At 53.4% G+C, this 25,023-nt stretch overlaps 1 protein-coding gene across 1 annotated transcript in view; it reads left to right on the top strand.

Annotated features, from left to right (window-relative positions):
- Adcy7 (adenylate cyclase 7) overlaps nucleotides 1–25,023 on the top strand; it is a 55,919-nt gene that overhangs the window by 14,400 nt on the left and 16,496 nt on the right. The window contains exons 2-8 of the mRNA XM_041649707.1: nucleotides 16,926–17,346; nucleotides 18,913–19,116; nucleotides 20,193–20,360; nucleotides 21,065–21,214; nucleotides 21,506–21,654; nucleotides 22,638–22,749; nucleotides 24,179–24,306. Coding sequence (XP_041505641.1) covers nucleotides 17,176–17,346; nucleotides 18,913–19,116; nucleotides 20,193–20,360; nucleotides 21,065–21,214; nucleotides 21,506–21,654; nucleotides 22,638–22,749; nucleotides 24,179–24,306 — 1,082 coding nt within the window. The 5' untranslated portion in view covers nucleotides 16,926–17,175. The remainder of the gene's footprint in view (nucleotides 1–16,925; nucleotides 17,347–18,912; nucleotides 19,117–20,192; nucleotides 20,361–21,064; nucleotides 21,215–21,505; nucleotides 21,655–22,637; nucleotides 22,750–24,178; nucleotides 24,307–25,023) is intronic.

The following is a 25,023-nucleotide window of genomic DNA, read 5'->3' as shown; positions in this document are numbered from 1 at the left end:
ACCTTGTGGTACTGCAGAATCTGTAACACTTTAATTTTCTCCTACTTCATGCTACTAAGTATTCTTTTAGGCACTTATTGATTGTTTAAGTAGCATCTTTGTTGAAACACCTGCTTAATCTTTTGTCTATTTTATTTATTATTATTGTTTGCTTGTGACAGGGTCTTACGGGGTTGCTCAGGCTGACTTGAAACTCCTGAGCTGAAGCAATCCTCCTGCCTCAGTTCTCTGAGTAGCTAGGACTAAAAGTGTGTCCCATCATACTTGGCTGGTGCCTGTCTTTTAATTGGACCAATGTCTTTATTATTATTATTATATTATTATTATTATAATATTTTGTGACAGGGTATCACTGTGTAGTTCTGACTGGCCTAGAACTCACTCTGTAGACTAGGCTGGCTTTGAACTTATGAAGCTCAACCTGCCCCTGCCTCTCAAGTGCTGGGATTAAAAGCATGTGCCACTACTCCTGGCCATTTGTCTTTTTTTTTTTAAATATTTATTTATTTATTTTATTTATTATGTATACAATATTCTGTCTGTGTGTATGTCTGCAGGCCAGAAGAGGTCACCAGACCTCACTACAGATGGTTGTGAGCCACCATGTGGTCGCCGGGAATTGAACTCAGGACCTCTGGAAGAGCAGGCAGTGCTCTTAACCACTGAGCCATCTCTCCAGCCCCTTGTCTTTTTTTTTTTTAAACAATTTTATTTATTTATTTTTTATTTATTTATTAAGCATACAAGGTACTGCTGGCAAGGAAGGCACCAGGTCTCATTACAGATGGTTGTGAGCCACCATGTGGTTGCTGGGAATTGAACTCGGGACCTCTGGAAGAGCAGCCAGTGCACTTACCTTCTGAGCCATCTCTCCAGCCCCCATTTGTCTTTTTGTTACTGATTTGTGGGTAACCTATTTTTTTTAATGTTTTATTGCATTTTTATTTAGTGTGTGTGTGTTCACATGCATATTCCACCGTACACGTGTGGAGGTCAGAAGACAACCTGTGGGCGTTGATTCTCTCTTCCTACCACGTGCATCTCCATGGTTGAACTCAGGCTGCCAGGCTTGTCGGCAGGCTCCTTGCCCCGCTGAGCCATCTTGCTGGCTCTGTGGGTGATCCTTGTACAGTCTTCAGGACTCATTTCCAGTTGTGTGTGTTGCAGAGGTCTTTGTCTTTTCTCCTCCTTGGCGACACCGGCTTCTTCTTTGCTTTGGCACACCCATGCCTGGGAGACAGTTGTTCAGTGAAAGGTGAATCAATGTCTGGCTTCTCTGTGAGGTTCCCTCTGCCCTCCTGTAGCTTCTCTGACAATCCAGAATCCTGTGTGACTCAGAGAGCAGACCTGTAGGCCACCTTGTACCCCCCCCCCTCCTCCCCAGCACAGGGGGTTCTGAAATCCCGTCCATGTCCTGATACTTGGCTAGTATGTTCTGGATGCTGGGCACAAAAGGATGTAGCTCTCAGCAGGGATGTAACCTGTGGGAAGATAGCCTTCAGCGGGAAAGGATAGAGACTGGGGACTACACCAGGAATGTCCCACACTCTGGGAGGGGGAGACATGTCTTGCTCTTAGAAGCTCACATAGAGTTGGGGGGGTGCGGCTAGAGAAAAAGATAGAAAGAACCCCAGTACTCTAGGTTCCACGCAGGCGCTGTCTGCAGACTAGGTGGGTGCTCTCTCTGTGTTAGGAGGCTCCTGCCCATTGCCTCCTGGCCCTTTGCAGTGTGCTGTGTTTCTACTGAGCTCTCTGTGACTGCAGGGGAACATGAGGCCTGGCGATGGAAGGGAAGCCAGAGTCCTGGGCTCATGATAATCATGGCCGTCGAGGGTCTTCAGGCAGGGTCTCTGCTGGTTTGGAACCAGAATTCTAAGGCTAAGCCTGAACCTTACTTCTGCCCTAGCCCCGACAGGGGACAAATATGGAGTGCAGAAAGATCTGTGACCACTCAAATGGGTACCCCAGGCCACCACATCACTGGGAGGGAAGGGGCCTGTCTGGGAGTGGCTGAGCTGGAGGCTCGTGCCAGGCTGTCAGCTTGAATTGCTCAGTGAGGATGCGTCTGCTCTCTGTTTGGAGCCATCGTCTTGGGGCTTCTAATGGAGATTTTCACTTCTTGTTTCATAATTTTTTTTTTTTTTTTAAAAATTTGTTCCAGCTTCAAGCTTCAAATTTCCATGAAGTCATTGGAGCTGAGAGCCTGGCCTGGCAGCTCCCCCACTCCTGTGGCAGGCTCACAGGCTGGGAGAGGGGGCCTTTCTCACACCCCCACCACAGCAGGAGCCGAGCGAGCGGAGCTGAGGGCCCAGCCTTAGCTAGCCCTCTGCCGTTACCACTGCCGAGCAGGAAGTGGTGGGCCCCAGATGTGACTCACTCTCATTAGGTAGCCGGTGGAGGGAGCCTTCCCATGTGTGAGACTGGACGCCTTCAGAGCAAGGGTACCGAGGGCCCAGCCACCTTCCTACAGGCACCAAGCTTGGCTGGGCGGCTTCAGGGCCCCAGGAGAGCCAGGTAAAGTGTGATTCGGGCATGGGACGGCATCTGTTTTTTTGCCCAGGCCTGAGGCGACAGCAGGACAGGCCTTGGGTCCCAGGCCTGTGGGAAGGAGGTGAGCCCAGGCCTGACTGCTGGTGGGCAGGGCTGGCTGGTGGGGAGAAGGGGGCCCCTCCGTTTCCTAGGCAGGCAGTTGGGAGGGCAGCTCCTCACTGGGAAACCCAGACGGTTTGGCCCTGGCTTCTCCCGGTCTGGCAAAACGGTGCTGCCAGAATCTTGGGCAGTGATGCTGCTCACTTGGCCCTCTTACCTGAAGTTTGGGGAACTGCATGCTCTTAAATGCCCGTGTTTCTTTCGAGATTGTGATTTTACATTTACACCTACATTTCATTTTTCTCACAGAAAATAAACATTATCAAGGAAACTTACTAAACAAAGCAACCAAAAGTCATTCTGAATGTGGGGCTTGGGGTGTCGCTCAGGGGCAGAGTACGTGCTTAGCCCGAGGCACTGGGTTCCATCCACAGCACCAAAAATAAGAGGGAACAGTTTTAAACAAATACTCTAAAAGCAATACACACCAAAGAGACAGAAAGCCAAGATGCCTCAGGAAATGAGAACGACCCCTTCCCCTCCTTCCCTCTCTTTCAAGGCCCCAGGATCAAGATGGGGCGCTTGAAGGGGGTCCCAAGCACCTGGCACAGGATGGAACAGGTGCCTCTTCCCCGTTCAGGGGCAGACACAGGAGTCAATCTCCCTGGCCAGCCTCTGGGTGGCATGGTGTCTGGATGTGGAGCCAAGAAAGATTCAAAGGCTTGGACTGGAGGCCACAGTATGGGCTGGCCCTGCCTAGAAGACTCTGTGTCACTACGTGTCGTCGCCAGCTCTCAGCTCTAAATGTGAGGGTCGGTCTAGACGCAGGGGCCCCAGGGCATGGATCCTTCGTTTGTTGTAGCTCAGGAGGTCTCAGCCTGTGGGTTAATGGACACATTAAAATTTAAGTATTTAATGTTCGAGTGAGTTTTGTTAAAAACAAAACAAAAAAACAGAGACAAGAAAAAACAAACCAAAAAAAAATGTAGAAAGATACTGAGTCTGGCATGGAATGTGTTATTGTCTTGGAGTGCTGAGAGACCGCAGCGACGAGGGTTGGGCTTCAGAGGAAGTCTGAAGCAAGGCGCACTGCAGGAAGTTCAGGCTTGAGGTCTCTTCGTTTCTCTAGAGTATACCTTGCATTCTGGGGCTCCCTGTTCCAGGTGTCTGTGTGGGGAGGGGCTGCAGGAAAGTCCCCCACGGTGGGAGCTAGAAGAAATGCTTGTGTCCTAGTGACCGGTTTCCAGGGTTGGAAGTGGCTCTGTAAAGGCCTCCATGCTAGGACTTGGTCCTGGAGCTCTAGGGAGTGGAGGTGGACACAGTAAGGGGGGGACGCAGGCAAAAGTATCTCCTAGGAAGGAGGACAGAGGTCCAGCTTGATCCTGTCTGAAGGACTTGTGAGCATTCTTACAATTTGTTACTATCTCTCTCTTTTTTTTTTTTTCCTCAAGACAAGGTTTCTCTGTAGCTTTGGAGCCTGTCCTGGAACTAGCTCTTGTAGACCAGGCTGGCCTCGATCGATTGATCTCACAGGGATCCATCTGCCTCTGCCTCCTGAGTGCTGGGATTAAAGGCGTGCACCACTACTACCCAGCTTGTTACTATTTCTTTGATGGGGTATGGTCAGAGGCTGGGGGCTGTGCTGTCCTGGGTCAAGTCCTCCCCCTCCAGTTCTCGCCTGTGCACTGCAAGGGTAGTGGGCTACCGTGCTTGGGGGTGAGAATGGGTGTCAGGATGCCAACTCGGGTCCAAGCCGAGAGCAGGGGCTCTGCTGTGGACTAGTGGGGGGTGCTAATGGTGGTGGCCTCCCTGCCAGCTGGAGAATCAGTTTCCTCAGAGGTCCCTGTGCGGTGTGACTGCTGTCTTTGGACCCACCGTGGGACGGCTGGGTGACATGGAACTTCCCCGTAAGCCTGATCACCTGAGTCCTTCACTGACCTGATCCCTCTTGGCTATGTAGAGAGAGAGCTGTATCAGGACAGCGGATCCTTGCCACCCCACCATTGCTTGGGTCCGCCTGAGTGGCAAGGTGGGCTCTCCCTTGGTGTGGCCTCTGATTCCTGGAAGACAAACTGTGGGGTCCTTCCTACTAAGAGATAAGCCACCTGCCCCTGCTGGGTTATCTTAGTTGGTGCTTAGCCCAGCTGGGGAATGATCTTGGTTTTCCTGGAGGAGGCAGAGGAGTCACTGAGCAGGCCCCGGTCATGGCAACCCCTGCTCAAGCTTTTCAGGCCTCAAGGGGAAGCTCTCACTGAACTAGACAGGCCTGTGCAGAACCAGAGCGGGAACTGAGTTTGACTCGCAAGTCAGCCCCACCTGATCAGTGGCCAGAGGAAGGGGTCATCAGGCCACCCATTCCCCCTACTGTAGGGGACCCGCATGGAGTGGAGCCTGTTTCTGCCGTGAAATGGCTTGCTGTTGGTCTCCAGTGCTCCAGAAATGCTGGTCATTAGCATGTCACGGCCGTCCTCCCGCCTTGGGTGGTAGGCAGCGAGGGTGGACAGGGTCAGCGGGCAACTCTAGGGCAGCCGGTGTCCTTTGTGTTAGTCACTTTTTCTCTCTGTCCCTCTGTTTTCTCATTGGTGAGATGGGGTTGACGATGCCAGGCAGGTAAATATGAGAGTCAGATGCATGCTGTGATGGCGGCTGGCCGAGCATCCGCTTCCTCTGCCGCTTGGGGAAGGGACACTTCGTGGTCTCTTCTCTTATTCATTGGCCTCCTGTCCTCTGATGCAGGGTGGCACCGCACCTCCAGCTAGCCACAGGCATCCGGCCTGACCTGCAGCTGTGCGGTGTTTCAGCGTTGCATCACGGCTGGCTTTTGCCAGTCTTGGTTCCGACCCACCCTGGCTGAAGGTCTGTTGTTCCTCGATTCCTTTGCTAGACGGATTAGGTGGTGGGTGGAATGGGAGGCAGCCTGACCCTGAGCTCTCTTTCCCTAGCTGGCCTTCTCTAGGGACACTTAGAACAGGGCCTTCCTGCTGCCACCTGTTGTCCTTGCAGGCTGTGAGTAGTGTGGTCTAGGTACTGATTCGGTAGAACTGACTTAAACCTGTGTTCATCACAGGGTCAGGGGTGGCTAGCCTGGATCCAGTAGGAAGTCCACGATGTTGAGATCTCTAGTAGTGTAAGGCTGGGGTCTCCTCTGCAGAGGCAGGTTGTGAGTTCTGTCGGCCTCCCAGGCTTCCCACAAAGCTCATTCTCTTGGGGCTGGAGCGATGGCTCAGCAGTTAAGAACCCTGACTGTTTTCCAGAGGACCTGGATTCAATTCCCAGCACCCACAGGGCAACTCACAACTGTCTGTAACTCCAGGATCTAACACCCTCATATAGACATATATGCAGGGAAAACACCAATGCGTGTAAAATAAAAGTCAATTGCATATATATATATATATATGCTCATACATATATCAACACATACGCATATGTATATATGCATGCATGCATGCATGTAGGCCTGTTCTCTCAGTTCAGCACTATCTCTGTCCCTTTGTCCGTCTTCACCAGCCCACTGACTTGCTCCCAGCACTGGCTTGACTCTCTCCTGCTGTTTGCTGTGCAATCCTGCTACCCACCAGCACGGCCTCCGTACTGCATGCCTGTACTCACTTGGCTACTGTTCCTTTGCGAGGATCTCTTTAAGGAGTACTGGGGTCCACCAAAAAGGAATCCAGTGTGTTTGTCCATCCATGTGGCAACTGCCTCCAGCTTTTGACTCTGGTCAACGCTTTTCCGTTGCAGGCTCCTGTGGTCACTAAACGTCTTCCTTATGCCTCTGTGTCTATCCCCTTCCCTCATCCCCACCCATGGCTGCCACTAGAAAGAATTCCCTTCAAAGAGGCAGTTGAGGCCTCTTAGAAATCTCTGCCATTGTACCCCATTTCTCAGCAGTGCCTTCAGGACCCCCAGGGCCACCTTCTTTGCTTCCTCCCTGGGCATCAGCACCCAGCTGTTGCTAACAGAGTGGCCATGGCCCTGGGACAGAGGCCTGACTCCTGGAAGGCGCTCATACCACTTTTGCATAATGGCAGGCTGGGATCTGGGGAACATGACATCCCCTGAAGGAGGGAATGGGTGCCAATGGTGCTCCTAGAGCCCTGAGCTCTATCTGAAGCCCCTGTCTCCCAGGGTCCCGGCCCAGCTGCCCATGTCGGTCTCAGGCTCGGATGACTTACATCAGTGCTTCTCACTGGCTGAGTATGGGGACGCACAGGGTTCTGGAGCACAGGTGGGCCACCGGAGGGCCACCGGGCTCTGCAGCGGCTAGGCCAGCGTGAATTTCCCTGGCAGGTACTGTGAGAGAGCACAGCTCTCTCTGTGGGCCTTTCTCCTGGTCTCTTGCTCAGAAGAATAGGGACTTGGGACCCATCTGGTGGGTGTGTCTGTCCTTGTCTCCTGGGCCTCAGTCCACCCATTTCCCATTTCTGCAGCAGCCTGGCTGGCCCTGCTACCAATTACAAGGGGTTGGGGCAGGCAGCCTGGCCCTGCTTCCCACACCTGTCTTCAGGACCCCATCTGGCTGGGAAGGAGGTGTCCTATGAGGTGGGCTGGAGGTGTTGCTCTCATGGGGCCCTGATGGATGGCAGGTGGCCGCTTTTGAAACTCCCAGACTCCCTGGAGCCATCACTCAGCCCTTGGGGAGATGCATGCTGATGCCAAGGGGCTGGGGAAGAGGGCAGGACCAGTATGTCAGGGGAATAAAGGAGAAGAGCAGCTTGGGGGAGGGCTGTCGGGCAGTGAGATGGATACCCCTGGAAGATGTTCCTGGTCCTTCTACATCAAGGTTTCTTAGGCTTCCAACTTTATGTTTAGAGTAGGCTGGCATGACCCTGGGAGATCATGGTGCTGAGTACTCTCTTTTATATGAAGCCACGATAGGTACCATTACCAGTTCATTCTTTGTATCAGGAGACTGAAGCCCAGAGGGGTTAGTAAACATGTCTGAGGCCACACAGCACCTTCCGGGCGGAGTGGAATCCACACCCTGACTTTGAACTCAGAACTTGCACTCTCGAGGCTCTGCTTTTTTTTCCACTGTGGGCACAAGCGGCACCTTGTCCACCCTCCCATTTCCTCTCCTTGTTCAGAAAGTTCATCACATGGCTTCCCTCTCCCCAGTGTGTCTCACAGGAACCCTGTGCTATTTTGCGTCTTGTGGTTTCAGCACCTCGTCCTGGGCTGGGTGGAGGTCTCTGGGCAGGAGTCCAGAGAGTAGCTGGTGCCGGGGCTGGAGTCCTGGACGGCAGGGTGGACCCCTTCTTTCTTTCAGCATTTGTAGACAGCATTTCTACCCTGGCCCCTGGGTGCCCACTCTAATGCAGTGTGGAGTAGGGTTTGCATGCCTGCTTTTGTAAGGTGCTGGGCAGCTTTGAGGAAATACTTATGGGCGGGGCAGCCCTGGGGAAGCCACCAATTGGTATTGAAGTCAGGTGGGAGGGACCGGGTGGTCTTCCTAAAGGAGCTGACTCAGCAGGGCAGGAGTTGGCCAGGTGGATGTGGTAGGAGGTGGGCAATGGGCAGTGTCTTTGGGTCGCCCAGACCCAGCGATGAAAGGGTGGGTGGGGCTTATTTGGGGAAGCAAAATCAGTCAAACCCTACAACCGTCAGGAAGGCCCAAGAAGTTGCTGAGTTTTGGGCTGGCGTAAGCAAGAGGAATGGGCTTGGTTTTCTTTGTGTTTTAGCCAGGGCCCTAGGAGGATTGTCCCTCAGGGGAGGCCAGGGTTTGGGGAGCAGGGCCTATTGAGAGAGAGCCTCCATGTGTGAGTCTTTAGTGTGCAGCCTACAGCCTAGCTCTGGAAGGTTGGAGTTTAGGGAAGGATCCAGGGACCGGAGGAGGGTGCCCAGGCTACAGGTAGCTACGGAGAGGGCTTCTGAGCCCATGGGTAGGTGTGGCCCCGGAAGCCAGGCTGTGGTTTAGGGGATACCGAGGCTGCTTTCCCTGAAGGCTAGCACTTCCGGCTCTCAGGCCTGCCCCTCCCCCATTATAGATAGATTCTTTTGGCCTTGATAGGGTCTCAGGAAGCCTGGGAAGTGAGGCTTTCGGGATCTGGGCCTAGGGAGGCCTTTCTACAGCTGGTGTTTGCTGTGTGGGTTGTCAGCCTTCTGAGACAGGTTTCTGTTCGGACAGAGGTCTCACTGGGCTCCCTAGGTTACCTGCTGGATCCTGGTGGGCCTGGCTGCTCACCCCTACCTATGAGCCCTCTGCTGGAAAAGCAGGACAGAGGCTCAGGAACCCTGTGGTGACCAGGACTGGAGAGGTTAAAAATTGCCTGGGTCCTGGAGCTGGGTAGGGTAAGGTGGAACTGAACTGATTTTTAAGTTTTGTTCCCTGCTCAGTCTGGCAACTGGTACACGTGGGCACTGGGAGCTGTCTTCTTTCTTCCTTTCCCCAGGGAAGAAGGTGTCCCTACCTGGAAACTTCCCGGGGGACAACTGCTGAGCCCATGAGAGTCATAGAGCCCAGGCCATGGCCCTGACTTCTCTCCCTTTCCTTCACCCAGGAGGGCAAAGTCAGCTTGGTCCCTGGAAGGTCTCCTCACCCTGTCTGATCCAGGCTCAGGTAGAAGTGGGGCCCTAACCTTGAGGCTGCCAGAAACGGGGAGCTGCCAGGGTCTGGAAGATTCCTAATGGGAGTCCGTTAGATCAGTGAAGAGAGAGGCCCTTCAACTAGCTGCTTGCCTGTCGATCACTGACTTGCTCAAATATATAGGGGCTTTAAAGGGAAGAGGATGAGCTGAGCCCAGCAGTGCCTGCGATGGACCCCTGTGGATGTGTGCGTAGCTTTCTGTGTCCGTCTTGCTTGGCACAGTGTACATCAAGGAATGCAAGGGAAAAGTTAAGAATGAGCCTGGGGGCTGGAAAGATGGCTCAGCAGTTAAGGGCACCCGTTGCTCTTCCAGAGGTCCTGCATTTGATTTCCAGCGCCCACCTTGTGGCTCACAGCCATCCATAACTCCAGTTCTAGGAGATCTGACACCTGACCTGAAGGCACCGCATGCGTGTGGTGCACTCAGGCAAAACACACGTGCATAAACTAAAATTAATAAATTGAATTTAGGGCTGGTATGTTGCTCAGAAGTTAAGGGCACACACTGGCTGCTCTTCCAGAGGACCCAGATTCAATTCCCAGCACCCACGTCGTGGCTCACAACCATCTGTAACTCCAGCTCTAGGAGATCAGGTGACCTTTTTTGGTCTCCTCAGACCAGGTATACATATGGGGCACATACCACATAAAGGCAAAATACCTATATACATCAAAGTCAAAAACAAGTTATTTAAAAAAACAAACTGAATTTTAAAGAGAGAGAGAGAGAGAGCTGGGTGGTGGTGGCACATGCCTTTAATCCTAGCACTCGGGAGGCAGAGGCAGACGGATCTCTGTGAGTTCGAGCTCAGCCTGGTCTACAAGAGCTAGTTTCAGGACAGGCTCCAAAGCTACAGAGAAACCCTGTCTTGAAAAAAAAAAAGAAGAAAAAAAGAAAAAAAAAGAAAGAGAGAGGGAGGGGGAAGAGAGAGACAGACAGAGACAGAGAGAGAGAGAGAGAGAGAGAGAGAGAGAGAGAGCTTGGACCTTGGAATGAGGCAGGCCTGAGTTTGAATTTCGGCCATCCCAGACACCGAGCTTTGGATTGTAGGCTGGGATCCCAGAGGTGTGTGCCAAAGCTAGCCGTGGCTCCTGGAGCGCTAGAGATTCTGAGGAAAGCAGACCACTTCTTTCATGGCCATGTCCAGAGGCTGCAGAGCACTTCCAGCCCGCGGCAAGCCTGGGAGGCTTAGGGCAGGGTCCAGCACTTTCTGGGTGTCCCCTGCTGGCTCCCTCTGCTCAGATCAGCATCCCCAGCCCCTTCCACAGTCACGGTATGGTTACTTCCTCAGGGTCCAGCTCTGCTGCTGTCTGGGACCCCCAAAGGCAGCTTGAGTCCTCCCCAGGGCCAGTACTGTGGGCTTCAGACAGGACTGAGGAGGGAGGAGTTCTTCCTAACTCCCTCCTTTACACGCTCCTGATGCTTTTTGCAGCTGTGGTAACAGAGCCGTGGATGTCCTCACTCCAGATGCTGACTCGGCACCGTGCCTGCTGCCTGACCCTTCGGAGCCCTCTCTAAGCCTTGTGGTCAGATTGCTTTTCTCCATTTCCAAAAGAGGAAACTGAGGCATAGCACAGTCGTGCAGCTGTGTCTGATGAGCCAGGGGCCACCTACCTATTAACATTTTATAATGGCACAGAACTAGATGGTGAGAATGAGAACTGAGTCATTAGGACCAGAGTGGAGTTTTTGGGCAGGGGGAGCATGTTCTACTTTAGTGTGTATCTACCAGGCGTGACATTGACTCTGGAGTTTTCACAGGGAGCTGTGTGTTTTCACGTGGGCGTGTTCTGCCACAAGGATGTGTTGTACCAGCCCAGGGTGAGACACACTTTCGGTCATTTGCTGTCACCAGCAGTGGGACATGGAATCTTCTGTGTGTCCCTGCACACGTGCAGGAGTATGTACACAGTCCACTATTGCAGTAGGTGTCTGTGTGTGTTCGTAGCTGACACACGCGCCGGCCAGGAGCGGTCGTGAGTGCCCATTTCACAGACTTTATGATGTGTCCTCATCTTTGCCAGTCAGACAGGTAAAATAGTTTTTCATGGTAGTTTTAATTTGCATTTTCTATACTCAGTATAGTTGATGTCATCTTTTTTTTTTTCAAACATTTAAAAGCTATTTGAGTTGACTTTCCTCTGGCCTTTCTGTTTGTGATCGTTTCTCGTTCATAGTCTTTTTATTTTGCAAGTGTTCTTCACATATGAGGGAGATCAGCTCCCAGTGATGTGAGTTGTAATGTATTTCCCTTGTGTATATAGTTCTTCTGTTGATTATTCTTTTGGTAGGTTTTCTTTTTAATCAAGTAGGTAAATTTTGTTTACTTAAATGCTTGAATTTTTCAGCTCTTTATGGCTCTTGAGTTTGAATTGTGTTAGGAAGGCCCTAGCTGGCCTGGCAGTGGTGGTGCACCCCTCCTTTAATCCGAGCACTTGGGAGGGAGCAGAAGCAGGTGGATCTCTGAGTTCAAGGCCTGCCTGGTCTATAGAGCGAGTTCTAGGACAACCAGGGCTACACAGAGAAACCCTGTCTTGAAAGCAAAACAAAACAAAAAAAAAACAAAACAGAAAAGCTTTAGCTTCGCGAGTGTTGACATGGGAGTGCTTGTACAGTTTCCTGCCCTTGTTAAACCCCGTCCTTTGTTGGTTGAGGCTCTGGCCAGGCCTCATTAAAGACTCACATGCTCAGTTTTGCTCTCCTGTAGATTAGTAGGGAAACAGTTTGCCCCTAGCTTCCATCCATCACAGCGAAGGTCTGGGTGAGGCCCTGTGCGGTGAAGCCAGCAGGCAGCTCCTGAACTGCTGTGTGGGCTGGGCCTGGCATCACTGAGGTCCTGAGGCTGGTTAGACTTCCTCTTTCTGTTCTTCCTTATCAAGGGAAAGGGGATCAGAACTCTGCTCCGCGTGGGCGTGAAAGTGTTTCCATTCGAAAGGGTGGAAGGAGCTAGAGGGCAGCTTTTCAAAGAATGAATCATAGTTAGTGAAATTCAGAGGACAAGGTGGGGACGGGGCCAGTGAGATGGCTCAGCTGGTAAAGGCACTTGTCACCAAGACTGGTTTAAAGGTACTAGTCACCAAGCCTGATGATGTAGGTTTAATCCCAGGACCCACGCGGTGAAAGGAAAGAAATGCTCCCGCAAACTGTCCTCTGACCTACAAACATGTGTGACCACCCTCAGAGTGTGAGAAAAAGTGCAGTAAGTGTTCAATAAAAGGGGGTGGGCTCTAGAATGACTTGGTGGTTAAGAGCACTGGCTGCTCTTCCAGAGGACCTGAGTTCAATTCCCAGCACCCACATGGTGGCTCACAGCCATCTGTCATGGGATCCGATGCCCTCTTCTGTCATGCAGGCATGCATGCAATTAGAGCACTCACAGGCATAAATAAATAAATTTTTTTAAAAAAAGGAAGAGGTGGGGGCAAAGCCAGTGTGCCTTGCGTGCATGGCCACATGTTAGTTAGCACATGCCTGTCTCCCACGGTAGGCAGAGCCCCCAGACACGATATGGAAGCCCTGAGTCCTCTGCCTTTTGGAGCTCGTCCTGGCAGCTTCCGCGGGCTCTTGGTTTGGTCTCAGCCTTCAGATTCTTCACTGAGGGAGGCGGTTTTCACCCAAAGCCCAGAAGAGCCCAGGTCAGAGCTGAGACCTCAGAGGTCTGGCATACTGCTTTTTTTGAAAGAGGGAAAACTGAGGCCCAACTCAGGCCAGGGCCTTGCCCAGGGTCACACGCAGCAAGATGGTGACTGGTGTGACAGTCTGAACCATGGTCCCTGGCCCAGGTGAAGCCATCACCGAGATAACAGAAGGCTGAAGCTAACGGCCCTGAGAGTCTCTGATGATTGCTCTGCCTGGGGCTCAGCAAACTGTTAGGAGATGGGGGTTGATTGGCCTGGCCCTGCCACACTTACCCCTCCAGGCTGGGCCTCACTGCTTGGTTTTGGTCCTGAAGGACTTCCTTGGTTTAGGTTGGCCCTTAGCTCCGTCCTTTGGTTTTGCGACCTTGGCCCAGCAGGCTTGTCATTTTGTAGACCCCCTTATCCACCCAGAGGAAGCTAAGGCCCTTGCAGAGTATGAGCGACGCAGTCCCTCCCTAAATCAGCACAGAGCTGACTGAACCCCAACACCTGGGAGCCATATAGTGCAGCAGGCCGCAGGCTCCTCTGCTCTCCTAAGGGAAGCCCTTTGTGTTCTCTGTTTTCCCGATCATTCGGAAGCTCTGATCCCCACTCTGTGTTGTTGTAGGCTTACTTCACAAAGACTAGCTGGGACCAGCTGTAGGACAGACAGAGAAGCATCTTGTCTGGGCCCCGTGAGGAGGCTGGTACTGGGGTCTGACCAGCACATACTGAATTGGAAGGAAGTATGGAAGCCATGGCTGTAGGGCCAAGACCAAGCTGGGGAGGGAGGGAGGCACAAGGAGAGAGGCCATAGGGTGGGATCACAAGGTCCTGGGGTTTCCTGGGTGCCCCAACACTTCTAGTAGTGTGTGCATGAAGTTTAGGGTCTTCTGAAAGAGATGGGTTAGTCTGAGACCTTCTCAGCAAACGAAGAGCCTGAAGGCAATGGTGCCGCTCTCCAGTGGCCACTGCTGAGGCCTGGGTCTGTTGTGGGCGAGACAGGACTAGTAGATTGCCAGGCTGGGGTGGGGCCTCTCTTCCTCACAGGCCTACAGAGGGGCCCTCATGCCTTAAGGCCCCCACTTCCCTTTTCTGAGGACACCAGGGCCCCAAGCCTTCTGCAGCTCCATGCTTGCTGAGGAAGCTGGACTGGGGTTCCTGCTGGTTCTGTCTAGGGAAGGAAGTGGGTACAAGGATGGGTGGTTTACAACATGGGGCGGCTGACTCCCCTTGGGGGGGGACTCCCAGACAGCCTGAAGGCCCAGCCCTGTGCCAATCTGTGATGTGCCAGCCCCCTGCCTTCTGTCACCGTCTTCTTACTCAGGAACACGGACACCACGGGTCAGGATTGGTGAGATCTCAGCCGTGCCTGAGATACAGGAAAGGAATGTGTGTGGCTCAGTGGGTACCCTTCCCGGATCCTGCTGCTTGGCCTTGCCCCGTCCCTGTAGGGAAGAGGGAAGTGTCTGATGACCTCCATTTAGCCACTTTTTTTTTTTGTTATGCCATGTTGTCCTGCTTTATTGGATAGGGATAAGAAAGGGTCAGCATTTTGAGGTATTAGGAGTTTTTAACGAGGGTGAGAAGCAGGGTGAGGAGTGGGCTGTGAGTGGCTTGTGTTCAAATCACAGCTTTCTGTCTCATTAGCTGTGTGACCATGGCGATGGTGGAGCCTCTCTGTAGCTCATTTCCCATACCCAGGAAATGGGAACAGCGGGCCTACAGGCAGGTGTGCAGACTGAAGGGCAAGGCCTCTCACTGGGCCCGGAGCACTTTTTTTCTTTTGACAGGGTTGCTGATCACAAAGCAGAGATCCACCTGTCTCTGCACGGGAGGGGGGGGGGCCCAGCAGGAGTGTGAAAGACCACACCCAGCTTTTTACATTTAAACTCAGGTCCTCGGGCTCGCTTCGCTTGCAGGTGCACGCTTGCACGGTGCACGCTCTTGCCCACTGAGGCATCTCCTCAGCCCAGCTGCGGAAGCCTTGCTTCCAGCTAAGGGAGTCTCAGATTCCTCTGCTCAGCTAGCTATTCCAGAGCCCTGGGTGGACTGAATCCCTGTGCCCAGTGCATCCTATCATCCACTTCCATCCCCAGCCGCCGTTGCCTGGGAAGTGGTCTAATTAGATCCACAAATAAAAATGTTTACCAGGCCTGGTTTCCCATGGGTTCAGGGGTGGGGGCTCTTGCAACAATGTCTCAGCCTGGCTCTGTGCTTGGGGAGGCGGGTCATGTCTGGGACCAGAGGAGGCATGCGCATGTGTTGGAGCGTGCACGTGCGTGCCCTCACACCACACACATGTGTCCTGGTTGCCCACAGCCTGGCTTTGCCTAGAGAAGTGGCTCTGGAGCTGTCTCAACCAGTGGTGTCTGGGGTTTCTCAGTCCAGCAGTCCCTGCCCACTGGTGTTTGGCACTGAGCCAGAGGGCCAGACAGGACTGCAGTTTGTGTGCCTGTGGCATTTGGTTTTGTCCCCTAGAGTGGCAGTGGAGAAGCCTGGGCCCAGGAGCTGTGGTTTGAGTCCAAGCCCTTCTGGCAAGCTCCTCCAGCTGTGTGATCTTAGGCTAGCTACTGTGCCTCTCTGGGCTCAACTCTGCGGCTGTTAGCAAGGGGCTGGATGTGTGCGTGGTGACTGCAGAGCTGGGCACCACTCAGGATGAGCCTCGTCCTGTCCTGCAGCCCACAGCATAGGGCTGGGCACATACAGCTGGCGCTTAGTCGTCTCTTCCTGTGGATTCCAGAATGGCCTGCCTAGATATAGAGGAGGTGAACTGCCAGCCCGCAGGAGGCAGTATTCTTCTAGGGCCACCCCCCCCCAACCATGGGTGCTTATGGACACCTGCTTGGGTATAGTCCCAAAATCCTAGGCTTCCCCCTGCTGTGTCTGGGCCTGTGCTAAAGACAGAGGGAGGGGGAGCTGGAGGAGCCTTCAGGGACTTCCTAAGCAGTGGGCAGGAGTAGGCTCCCTGGGACCCTGTACTTCAGCCACCGAGGGTTTTGTTTCCTCCTGGACACTTTTCTTTGGAGCATCTACTGGCAGCTGGCTGTTTGTGACCCCTTTGAGTTTTTGTATGTCTAGTAGCCTGCCTACCCTCTACCCTGTCGCTCCAAAGTGAGGCACACTAAAGGGTCCCCAGTTCCTGGCACACGGTGGCTCTTCTGTAAGAGGCTTCTATTGCAATGGGGCAGCTGCCTTCAGGTGGAGTCTGTGTGGTCCCTCTGTTTTCATTTCTCCTCTTGGAAGGGCAGCCTGTGTAGAGCAGTCGTTCTCAACCACTGTGGGTCCTGCCCCCTTGGGGTCGAATGACCCTTTCAGAGGGGTTACATATCAAATACCCTGCATATCAGATACATTACATTACAATTCACAACAGTAGCAAAATTATAATAGTTATAATAATAAGAAGCCTGAGCTACTAGGCCAATCAGTTTATAATTAATGTAGACCTTATTATAATGTAGTTTATAACTAATGTGTGTTTATTTGGGACTAAATGGCTGTGGGACCTGATGGGATATAAACCAGGTCCCACAGCCATTTGGCCTAGTCTCTCAGGCTCTTCTTACTAATTCTGGGGACAGAACACATCATCTCACCTGATATGGCCCGTGGCTCTACTGAAGCCCGGGAAACCTCGGAAGGCTGAGCTACAAGCTGTGTGGAGATCACTAGGGAGCCACCTAGAGAAAGAAACGCGTGTGGCCCAGCCTCCATCATACAGATGATACTGGGGAGTCTGTCACCAAACAGGAAGTGGCTTAGTCGGGCTTGGAGTGCCCATGTGCTGTGCTGGTCTCCAGGGCGATGAAGGTACTATGGGTCTGTGTACTGCAGTGCCTGCAAGGTACGTGCACCTGTGCCCTTAGTAAGTGACTAGCGGAACAGGGCTGGGAATGTCCTTAGACAGGGTCTTGTTATCCAGCACGGGGTGTCCTCAAACTTACAACCCTCCTGCCTCAGCCTCCTTAGTACCACTACACCTGGCTTCCACAATGCCATTTCTAATGACTCTGAATTCACACATGCCCAGGTACTGTCCGAAAATGGCTCCACCTCCCCTCATGTCCCCTCTTCCCTAATTTGTTCCGTGGACATCAAGTGTTTTTGTTCTGCTTTGTCTCCACAGATCTGAGGACCCGGAAGGTCCTGTCAGCCCATTCCAGACACCCTGAAGACACCAGTGACCAAGACTCAGTGGCTGGAGCCGGTGCTATGTGCCCATGGAGCTACAGGCTCTGGGTGCCTCTGCCCAGTCCTGACTGCTAGCCTCAGAGAAGTCAAAGGCCTGGGCCACATTCAAGAGTGTCAGTAGACAAATGTATCTCAGGCCGTGGGTCTCCTAAGCAGGCCGCTGGACTAGGCCACTGGGGAAGAAGATGCCAGCCAAGGGGCGTTACTTCCTAAATGAAGGTGACGAGGGCCCCAACCAGGCAAAGCTCTATGAGAAGTACCGCCTCACCAGCCAGCATGGGCCACTGCTGCTCTTGCTCCTCTTGGTGGCTGTGGCCGTCTGCATAGCGCTCATCAGCATCATCTTCAGTCATGAGGTAAGGGCCCGGGCTAGGGCACTCTGGCCCTCCTGCTCCGATGGGAAAACTTTGGCACGATGGTCCCTGTCTGAAGCTTCATTTTCTTCTTTTGTGAACTGCTAGGTGGATGAAAAACCAGTCAATTTGAATTTGATCTTGAAGTCTGATTGATTTTAGTTATTATATTAATTGTATGAAATCACCCTCAGTTTTTTTTTTCACCATGAAATTCAATCTGTTAAAAGATCTGAGTCAAGGCTTGTATGTTCCTCCCTTCCCTTATCTGACCACAGCAGACATCACCAGTTAATCCCTGTATTCCTTTCTGAATCTGGTTACGATCCTGGAATTTTTTTCCTTTACCTCATCTTCCTTCTCCTTCCCTTACTTCCCCTTCTCCTCCTTTTCCTCTTCTTCCTCTTCCTTGCCATCTTATTTTTCTTTATTTTTCTTATTCTTTTTTAAAGACAGGGCCTCATTATGTAGCCCAGGCTGGCCTTGAATTCATAGCCTCTTAAACGCTGGCATAGGCTCCTTGCCACTGTCAGAGCAGATGGTATCTCTCTTGACCTGTGCCCTTGCTCTCCTGCAGCCACTAGCCATGCGCCCTTGTTGGTCACTTGGCATATGACCAAGAGAGAACCTGGTTTTGGTTTTTCTTCATTTTCTTGCTGATTGTTGTAAATGCAGTCAGAAGTTCCTGAAGTGATATCAGAGGCTGCAGGCAGTTCTGTGTTGGCAGCCAGTGCCCTGGTGGAGTGGAAAGGGGACAGCTGGACCTTACCGTTACAGCACACACACCCCTTTCCTGTCACTGCCCAGAGGCAGACGGTGCATCTGCCCTAGTGACGCTTAGGGTCTTTGGGGGGGACCCAGGATCTTCTGGGTCCATCTGTCGTCTGGATCCTCATCCCCACCTGCACCTCTCCTCCAGTGCCACCTCTGTGTGGGGTGCCTGTGTTGGGACTAATGAGTCCTGGCCTTCAGTTGCTCTTCCCTGCTAGAACCTTCTAATTGAAGTTACTAGAAGCTGTGCTTAGCTTAGGGGATCAGAGGATGGGATTTTCACCTGTTGGCCATTGACTGCAGTGTATTTAAGCCTCCATGGTGCTATTAAAGAGGGGCTTTTTGGTACCGGTGTTGAAAGGTCTGCGTGTTGGTCTGTCTCTTCGTGTGTTTCTTCAACCTCCAGCCCCTTTCCAGGAGCTCGAGAACTGGGGTCTAGCGCATAGAGCGCAGACCGGGGCCACGGTGTGCGGCATGCCTGCTCTTTGTGTCCCCCCCCAAAACCAGTTCTTTAGTCAGTCTCTCCTCCCGGACTTAAGCGAGGCTTTACCTGAGGAAAACCGTGTTCTGGCTCTGTGGTTGCACCTGTCCCCCACAGGGGAGCAGTGGTCTCTTAGGGCAGAGTGGGGGTGCTCAAGCTGCTGCAATGGCTGGGAAAGGCGGTGCTAACAGAAATGGCATTCCACACAGGCCTCAGGTTATGGGGAGACCAGTGTCAGGGGAGTCCAGCACTGCTGTGTGGGAGGGGCTGTGGGTAGATTTCTGGAGGAGTGGGCGCTCTCTGTTTGCTCTACCCAGGACTCCCCGAGGCACAAGGCTCTCCTGGGCACTGCGTTCTTCCTGCTGACGCTGTTTGTGGCTCTCTACGTGCTGGTGTATGTTGAGTGCCTGGTGCAGCGGTGGCTGCAGGCCTTGGCGCTGTTCACCTGGCTCTGCCTCATGCTGCTCGGCTCCTTGCTGATGTGGGACTCCTGGAAGAACGAAGCCTGTGCGTGGGAGCAGGTAACGGTGGGAGTCACTGGGCTTGGGTGCGGCAGCTTCTGTCCGCTTGTGGCCTTGGGGTTTATGGGAGTATGCTGTGGTCTCCCTGCAGGCTAGGGCACTGGGTTTAAGATGGCCCCAAGCTGACTCTCTTCCCAGAGTGCCCCTTTGGAGATCTGGCATTTTGGATAGAACCTGTTTGATTAAAGATGACCAAATTGCAACTCAAGAAGGCAAAAAAGCACCTATGGGTTCAAGTGTCAGGAAGAACTGAGTAGGACCAGCCCTTGCTCCAGTAGCTTGGCCCCTTTGGTCCCGCTCTCCTCTGGGTTACTTTGTTCCTGAGCAGCCTGTCCCCAGCTAGAGGCTGAGATGGCTGTTCACTCAGGAGGACAGCCGTGCCACGCGCGCGACAGCTGGAGACCTTGGTTGAGCTGCACCAGCCTGGCCTGGTTAGTCACAGTTGCCTTCAAGTGGCATCCTCTGAGCACAGCCTGTGTCATCGTCTGTGATTGGACGAGCTCAGACTGGTGATTGGGCGGGCTCAGGCTGTGATTGGGTGGGCTCAGACTGGTGATTGGGCGGGCTCAGGCTGTGATTGGGTGGGCTCAGACTGGTGATTGGGCGGGCTCAGGCTGTGATTGGGTGGGCTCAGGCCGTGATTGAGCGGACTCAATCTGTGATTGGGTGAGCTCAGATTGATTTGGCGCACTCAGACTGTGATTGGGTGAGCTCAGGCCGTGATTGGGCGGACTCAGACTGTGGGTAGGCTCAGGCTATGATTGGATGGGCTCAGGCTCATGAAACCATTGGCAGGCAGGGCTGGAGTGGGAGGCAACAAGTGACCCTGCCCCATCCCAGCCTTCCAGTGGTTATCAGGCCAACAGCTGAGCTCAGTGACACAGAAACTCAGTATTCAGGTGGTGAACAGGGCTCTTTAGGTCTCCCTGTTGTGCTGTGTCTGTTCCTGTGCCTCACCATGTAGGGGAGAGATGAGAGATCCCAGGGTTGGGATGTCCCAGGTGCCGAGAGGCTGAGGACCTCTCCTCCTCTGTGGTCCTGGGCCATGTTGACTCTCGGGGTACACTGTCCTCCAGGTGCCGTTCTTCCTGTTCATTGTCTTTGTGGTATACGCCTTACTGCCCCTCAGCACGCGGGCAGCCATCACAGTGGGGATGGTCTCCACCGTCTCCCACCTCCTGGTGTTTGGAGCTGTGACCGGAACCTCCAAGACGGCTATGTCTGGCGCACAGCTGGGACTGCAGGTGAGGGAGGGCTACGGAGGCTGGGTGGGGGCTGGCTCCAGCCTGGTGGAGGTTGAGCTTGGGGGCTGTGTTTGCAGACCTGTGGTGGCAGGCAGGGCCCCATCTTGTCTGCCTTAACTGCTCATCTAGGATATTCTAGACTCAGGTCCTAGCTGTGCTCAGGTCCTGCCCTGAGTGACTCTCCCCTGGATCCTGACCTAGGTTCTTAACAACCTGGTCTTGGTATGTTGACTCTGTTGAGTAAGTGTGCCCCCAGTTCACATCATTGGGGTGCAGTGAATTGTCTTCTTTCTGACTGGCCTAAATGCCACTTCTGAGGGAGAGGTCAGAGCTCTGGGCAGCCAGCTGGGTTCTTTACCTTCTGTGGCCGGGTTCAGAGCTCAGTGAGGTAGCCAGCATCTCCTTGGAAGTACTTGGCATCCCTGGACTGGTACCATCCAGAGATAACGGATAGAGCATGTTGTCTGGTGGGGCAAAGAAGGCCCAAGTTCTGGTCCTGTGGTCATAGTCATAGCTACTCACTGGGGAATCGACTGCCACCTGGACCTCAGTTTTCTGCCGAAGCCAGGGAAAAACAACAAAGGGAAGAGTGTTTGGGTCAGGCAATGGGGGACAAATGCCACCATGTCTGCTGTGGGGGGTCATGCTGAGCAAGTGCACTGGCTAGACCATGCTGAGCCTTGCTTGCCCTCGGCTGCCCTCAGCTTCTGGCCAACGCCATTATCCTCCTGGGCGGGAACTTCACGGGGGCCTTTCACAAGCACCAGCTGCAGGATGCTTCCCGGGACCTCTTCATCTACACCGTCAAGTGTATCCAGATCCGCCGGAAGCTGCGTGTGGAGAAGTGCCAGCAGGTAGGGACCTACGTCCTCTCTTCCCTTCTCCCCAACTGCTGTGGACCCCACCTTGTCCTGCGCATGTGGCCCATGTGGCTGGTGCCTTGAGGGTCTCAGTCCTCGGAGCTTTGGTGACAGGGACGGCAGGTGCTCTGTCAGGGCGACCCTGTGTACATATAACCCATCAGGAAACAGTGTAGTCACAGGTAGAGTCCGTGGGAAGAAGTGAGGTGCAGGTGGCTGGCTGGGGCCTGGGGATGCTATGCCTGCCTCCACTGTCCTCCCACCGGTCTGCCCTTCTGTGCCCAGGAGAACCTGCTGCTCTCGGTGCTGCCAGCCCATATATCCATGGGCATGAAGCTGGCCATCATTGAGCGCCTCAAAGAGGGCGGTGACCGCCGCCACATGCCTGACAACAACTTTCACAGCCTCTACGTCAAGCGGCACCAGAATGTCAGGTGGGTGGGGCTTGGGAAATGGTGTCCTTTGAGAATCCGGCCACCACTCCCCTTTCCCTGGGCAAATAGCGCTCTGTTGGGAGCCTCGGTCCACGCAGATTGGTGGTCAGCTACTTCCTTGGGCCTCAGTTTCTCTTTGTTTCCTTTCTTTCTTTCTTTTCTTTCTTTCCTTCCTTCCCCTCCCTTCTTTCTTTCTTTCTTTCTTTCTTTTCTTCCTTTTTTTTTTTTTCTGGAGTTGAGAACTGAACCCAGGGCCCTGCGCTTGCTAGACAAGCACTCTACCACTGAGCTAAATCCCCAGCCCCTCTCCTTGTTTCTTCATGGGGAGAATCAGATCAAGGCTCTTAAAGGGCTAGGGTGGTATTAGAGGAAGAAGACCCAGTGTTCCCCCAAAATCAGAGCGGGTTACGTGACGTGAATTAGCCGGACAATTGGGTGGGGAGAGGGGGGCATTTCTGATGATTCTCCCTAAAGGAGGTGATACCCCTGAGCTTGGTGACCGGGTGTCCCTGTCCTTACCTGGCCTTACTGATAGGTGTAGGATCTCTTGTGGGGTGTACTGTGGCCACTTTGAACTCTACCTGGGTCTCTGCCCAAGGGCCAGCATTATGTCCCAGCAGACATCTTTTAGTACAAGTCAGGGCTATATCTATTGCCTGGGGTCTCACAGGACAAGGAACACAGCAAGGCCTGAGGGCTTTGCCACCTACCGCCCCAGACCTCAGCTTGATTCTTTCAGGGCCTGGGGAGAATGGAGAGAGGGGGAGTTGTATTCCTGGAGTTGAGGTTCAGGGGCAGAGAAGAAGGGAGGGTGCTGGGATCTGAGCATAGGTAATGTGCTCTGTCCTGTTGTGGTGAGAGGCCTCTGGAGTTAGGATGGGTCAAGCTGGCCAGGAGCATCTCTTCTGGCCTTTGGGACTGATGGGGGCAGAGGCAGGGCAGCCTCTCAGGGATCTGATCCAAGCTCTGTCCACCCGGACTAGCATCCTGTACGCAGACATCGTGGGCTTCACGCGGCTGGCCAGTGACTGCTCCCCCAAGGAGCTGGTGGTGGTGCTCAATGAGCTGTTTGGGAAATTCGACCAGATTGCCAAGGTGAGCCTGGGCATGCTGTCAGCCCGCCGCTGCGGTCACAGGACATCACGTGCTGCATGAGCTGGGAGTGGATGGGAGGCAGGGGCTGAGGGCTACTGTTTGGGTAGGAGGTGATTTCTGTGTATCCCTGTAAGCAGGGTGCCAGGGTACATCCGCCTCAGCAGATGTAGAACAAGGCTGAGTGCGTGCCCGGAGTGTTTATGGGTCCAGAGTAGATGGCGACTTAGACTTGCAATCTGCAAGTGGCTTTTAGTCTGGCAGCCTTGCCTTACCTTGGGGGTCTGGGAGCAGCCAGAATGCCCAGCCTCACTGAGTCTCGGCTTGACAAAGTCCCAGGTGAAGTATGCATATAAGAAGCCGGGCAGTGGTGGTACACACCTTTAATCCCAACAGAAGCAGGTGGATCTCTGTGAGTTTGAGGCCAGCCTGGTCTACAGAGCGAGTTCCAGGACAGCTAGGGCTGTTACACAGAGAAACCCTGCCTTGAAAAACAAAACAAAATGAAACTTTGAGAAGCCTTCCGAAGGAACCCATGGCCTAGTATGATGGCGCGTGCCTTCAATCCCAACACTTGGGAGGCAGAACTGGCTGATCTCTGGGAGTTTTGAGGCCAGTGGTGGGGAGGGGGCAGAGAAAGACACTGACTCAGATGCAGGGAGGGAAGAGAAGCCTGTGGGGCAGGGGACAAGGCCTGGAGCAGACACAAAACTGTCTCCAGCACGTGAAGAGCTCAGTGTGTGTCGAGTAAAGTATCGGGGAGATAGACAAGGACGTAGTGGCCTAGGCAGAGCAGGGTTTGTCCTTCTGGCACTGAGAAGCCTGGCATACCAAACAGGAATGGGTTTTCTTTCTTTTTTAAAAAAATAATTTTTATTTTATGTGCCTTGGCGTTTTGCTTATATGTATTAGGTGTTAGGGGGCTGGATCCCCTGGAATTGGAACTACATACAGTTGTGAGCTGCCGTGTGGTTGCTGGGAATTGAACCCAGGTCCTCAGAGCAGTCAGTGCTCTTAACCACTGTGCCATCTCTCCAGTCCTCCAATGCTCTTCTTCTAGGGCTGTGTTGGCTCTGGTCTCCTGGGCCCTTTCTCCTTCTCCTGGGTAGACCTCCCAGTCACATTGATTTAGTCCCAGCCTTCTGCTTGCATGGTCATTCCGCAGCTGCAGGGTTTGTATCTGTAGCCTACTGTTATGTCCTAGTACCTGGCCAAGTATACAGTAGGTGCTCAAACATTACATAGGCAAATAAGAAAGACAGTCCCTCCTGCATGGTCCTTACTAAGCCTTGCTTTTATCTGGGTTCCTGGCTGGGTCTCTCCAGGTCCTCTTGCCAGGCTCTGCAGCAGCCTTGAAGGCCATTCACTGCAGGGAGGAGCCCAGCTGGCCCAGGCCTGCCCTGAGCATGCCCCTTGCTTGCTTACCCCGCAGGCCAACGAGTGCATGCGGATCAAGATCCTGGGTGACTGCTACTACTGCGTATCGGGCCTGCCTGTGTCGCTGCCCACCCACGCCCGCAACTGCGTGAAGATGGGTCTGGACATATGTGAGGCCATTAAGTAGGTGCAGGTGGGCCAGGGCCCAGGAGCATGTCCCCCAGCCAAACTCCAAACCGAGGCGGGTGGGGTGTGAGGCTTGCCTGGATTCTCAGCATGCCATGTGGAGAATGCAGACTCCTTCTCTTGGCCTCCCTTCCTCTGGGCCCACCTGGGGCTTCAAGTTCCAGAAGCATCTGAAAAGCTGGGTTAGGCTAGGCATGGTGGTGCACACCTATAATCCTAGCACTGAGGAGGCTGAGGCAGGTGGATCTCTGAGTTTGAGGCCAGCCTGGTCTACATAGCAAGTTCCAGAACTACATAGAGAGACCCTGTCTCAAAAAACAAAACAAACCAAAATGAATGAAAAGCTGAGCTTGGGCAGCTGGGTTCCACACTTCCAAGGACTGAGATTGTAGGAGGAGCCCAGGACAGAAAGCAGAAGGTCCTTCAGAGGCAAGGTCAAGCTCTCAGACGCCATCAGCTTCCGGTTCCTCTGGGAAGCCTCTGGTGCCAGAGGGCATCTTCATCCAGGTAGGCCTGGATCTTCTGGGCCCTTCTGCTGGCATTGGCCTGTTGGTGAGGTGCTCAGGGGTGCGCAAGAAGATTCACGAGGTGGTGGTGGAGGTGGCCTATCTAGGCAGCAGAGGAGGTAGTCCATCTGATACCTCTTTGCCGTACCTCCAGAACTCTCCCCCAAGTGGTAGGCATAGTCCACAGTGCAGACACCCGGGATGCCTG

The sequence above is a fragment of the Microtus oregoni genome, unplaced genomic scaffold, assembly GCF_018167655.1.
Source record: "Microtus oregoni isolate MIOR12 unplaced genomic scaffold, Mior012 000004F_ref0000308, whole genome shotgun sequence".
NCBI lineage: Eukaryota > Metazoa > Chordata > Mammalia > Rodentia > Cricetidae > Microtus > Microtus oregoni.
The sequence above is the reverse complement of the archived record's forward strand: the minus strand, read 5'-3'. Positions and strand labels throughout refer to the sequence as shown.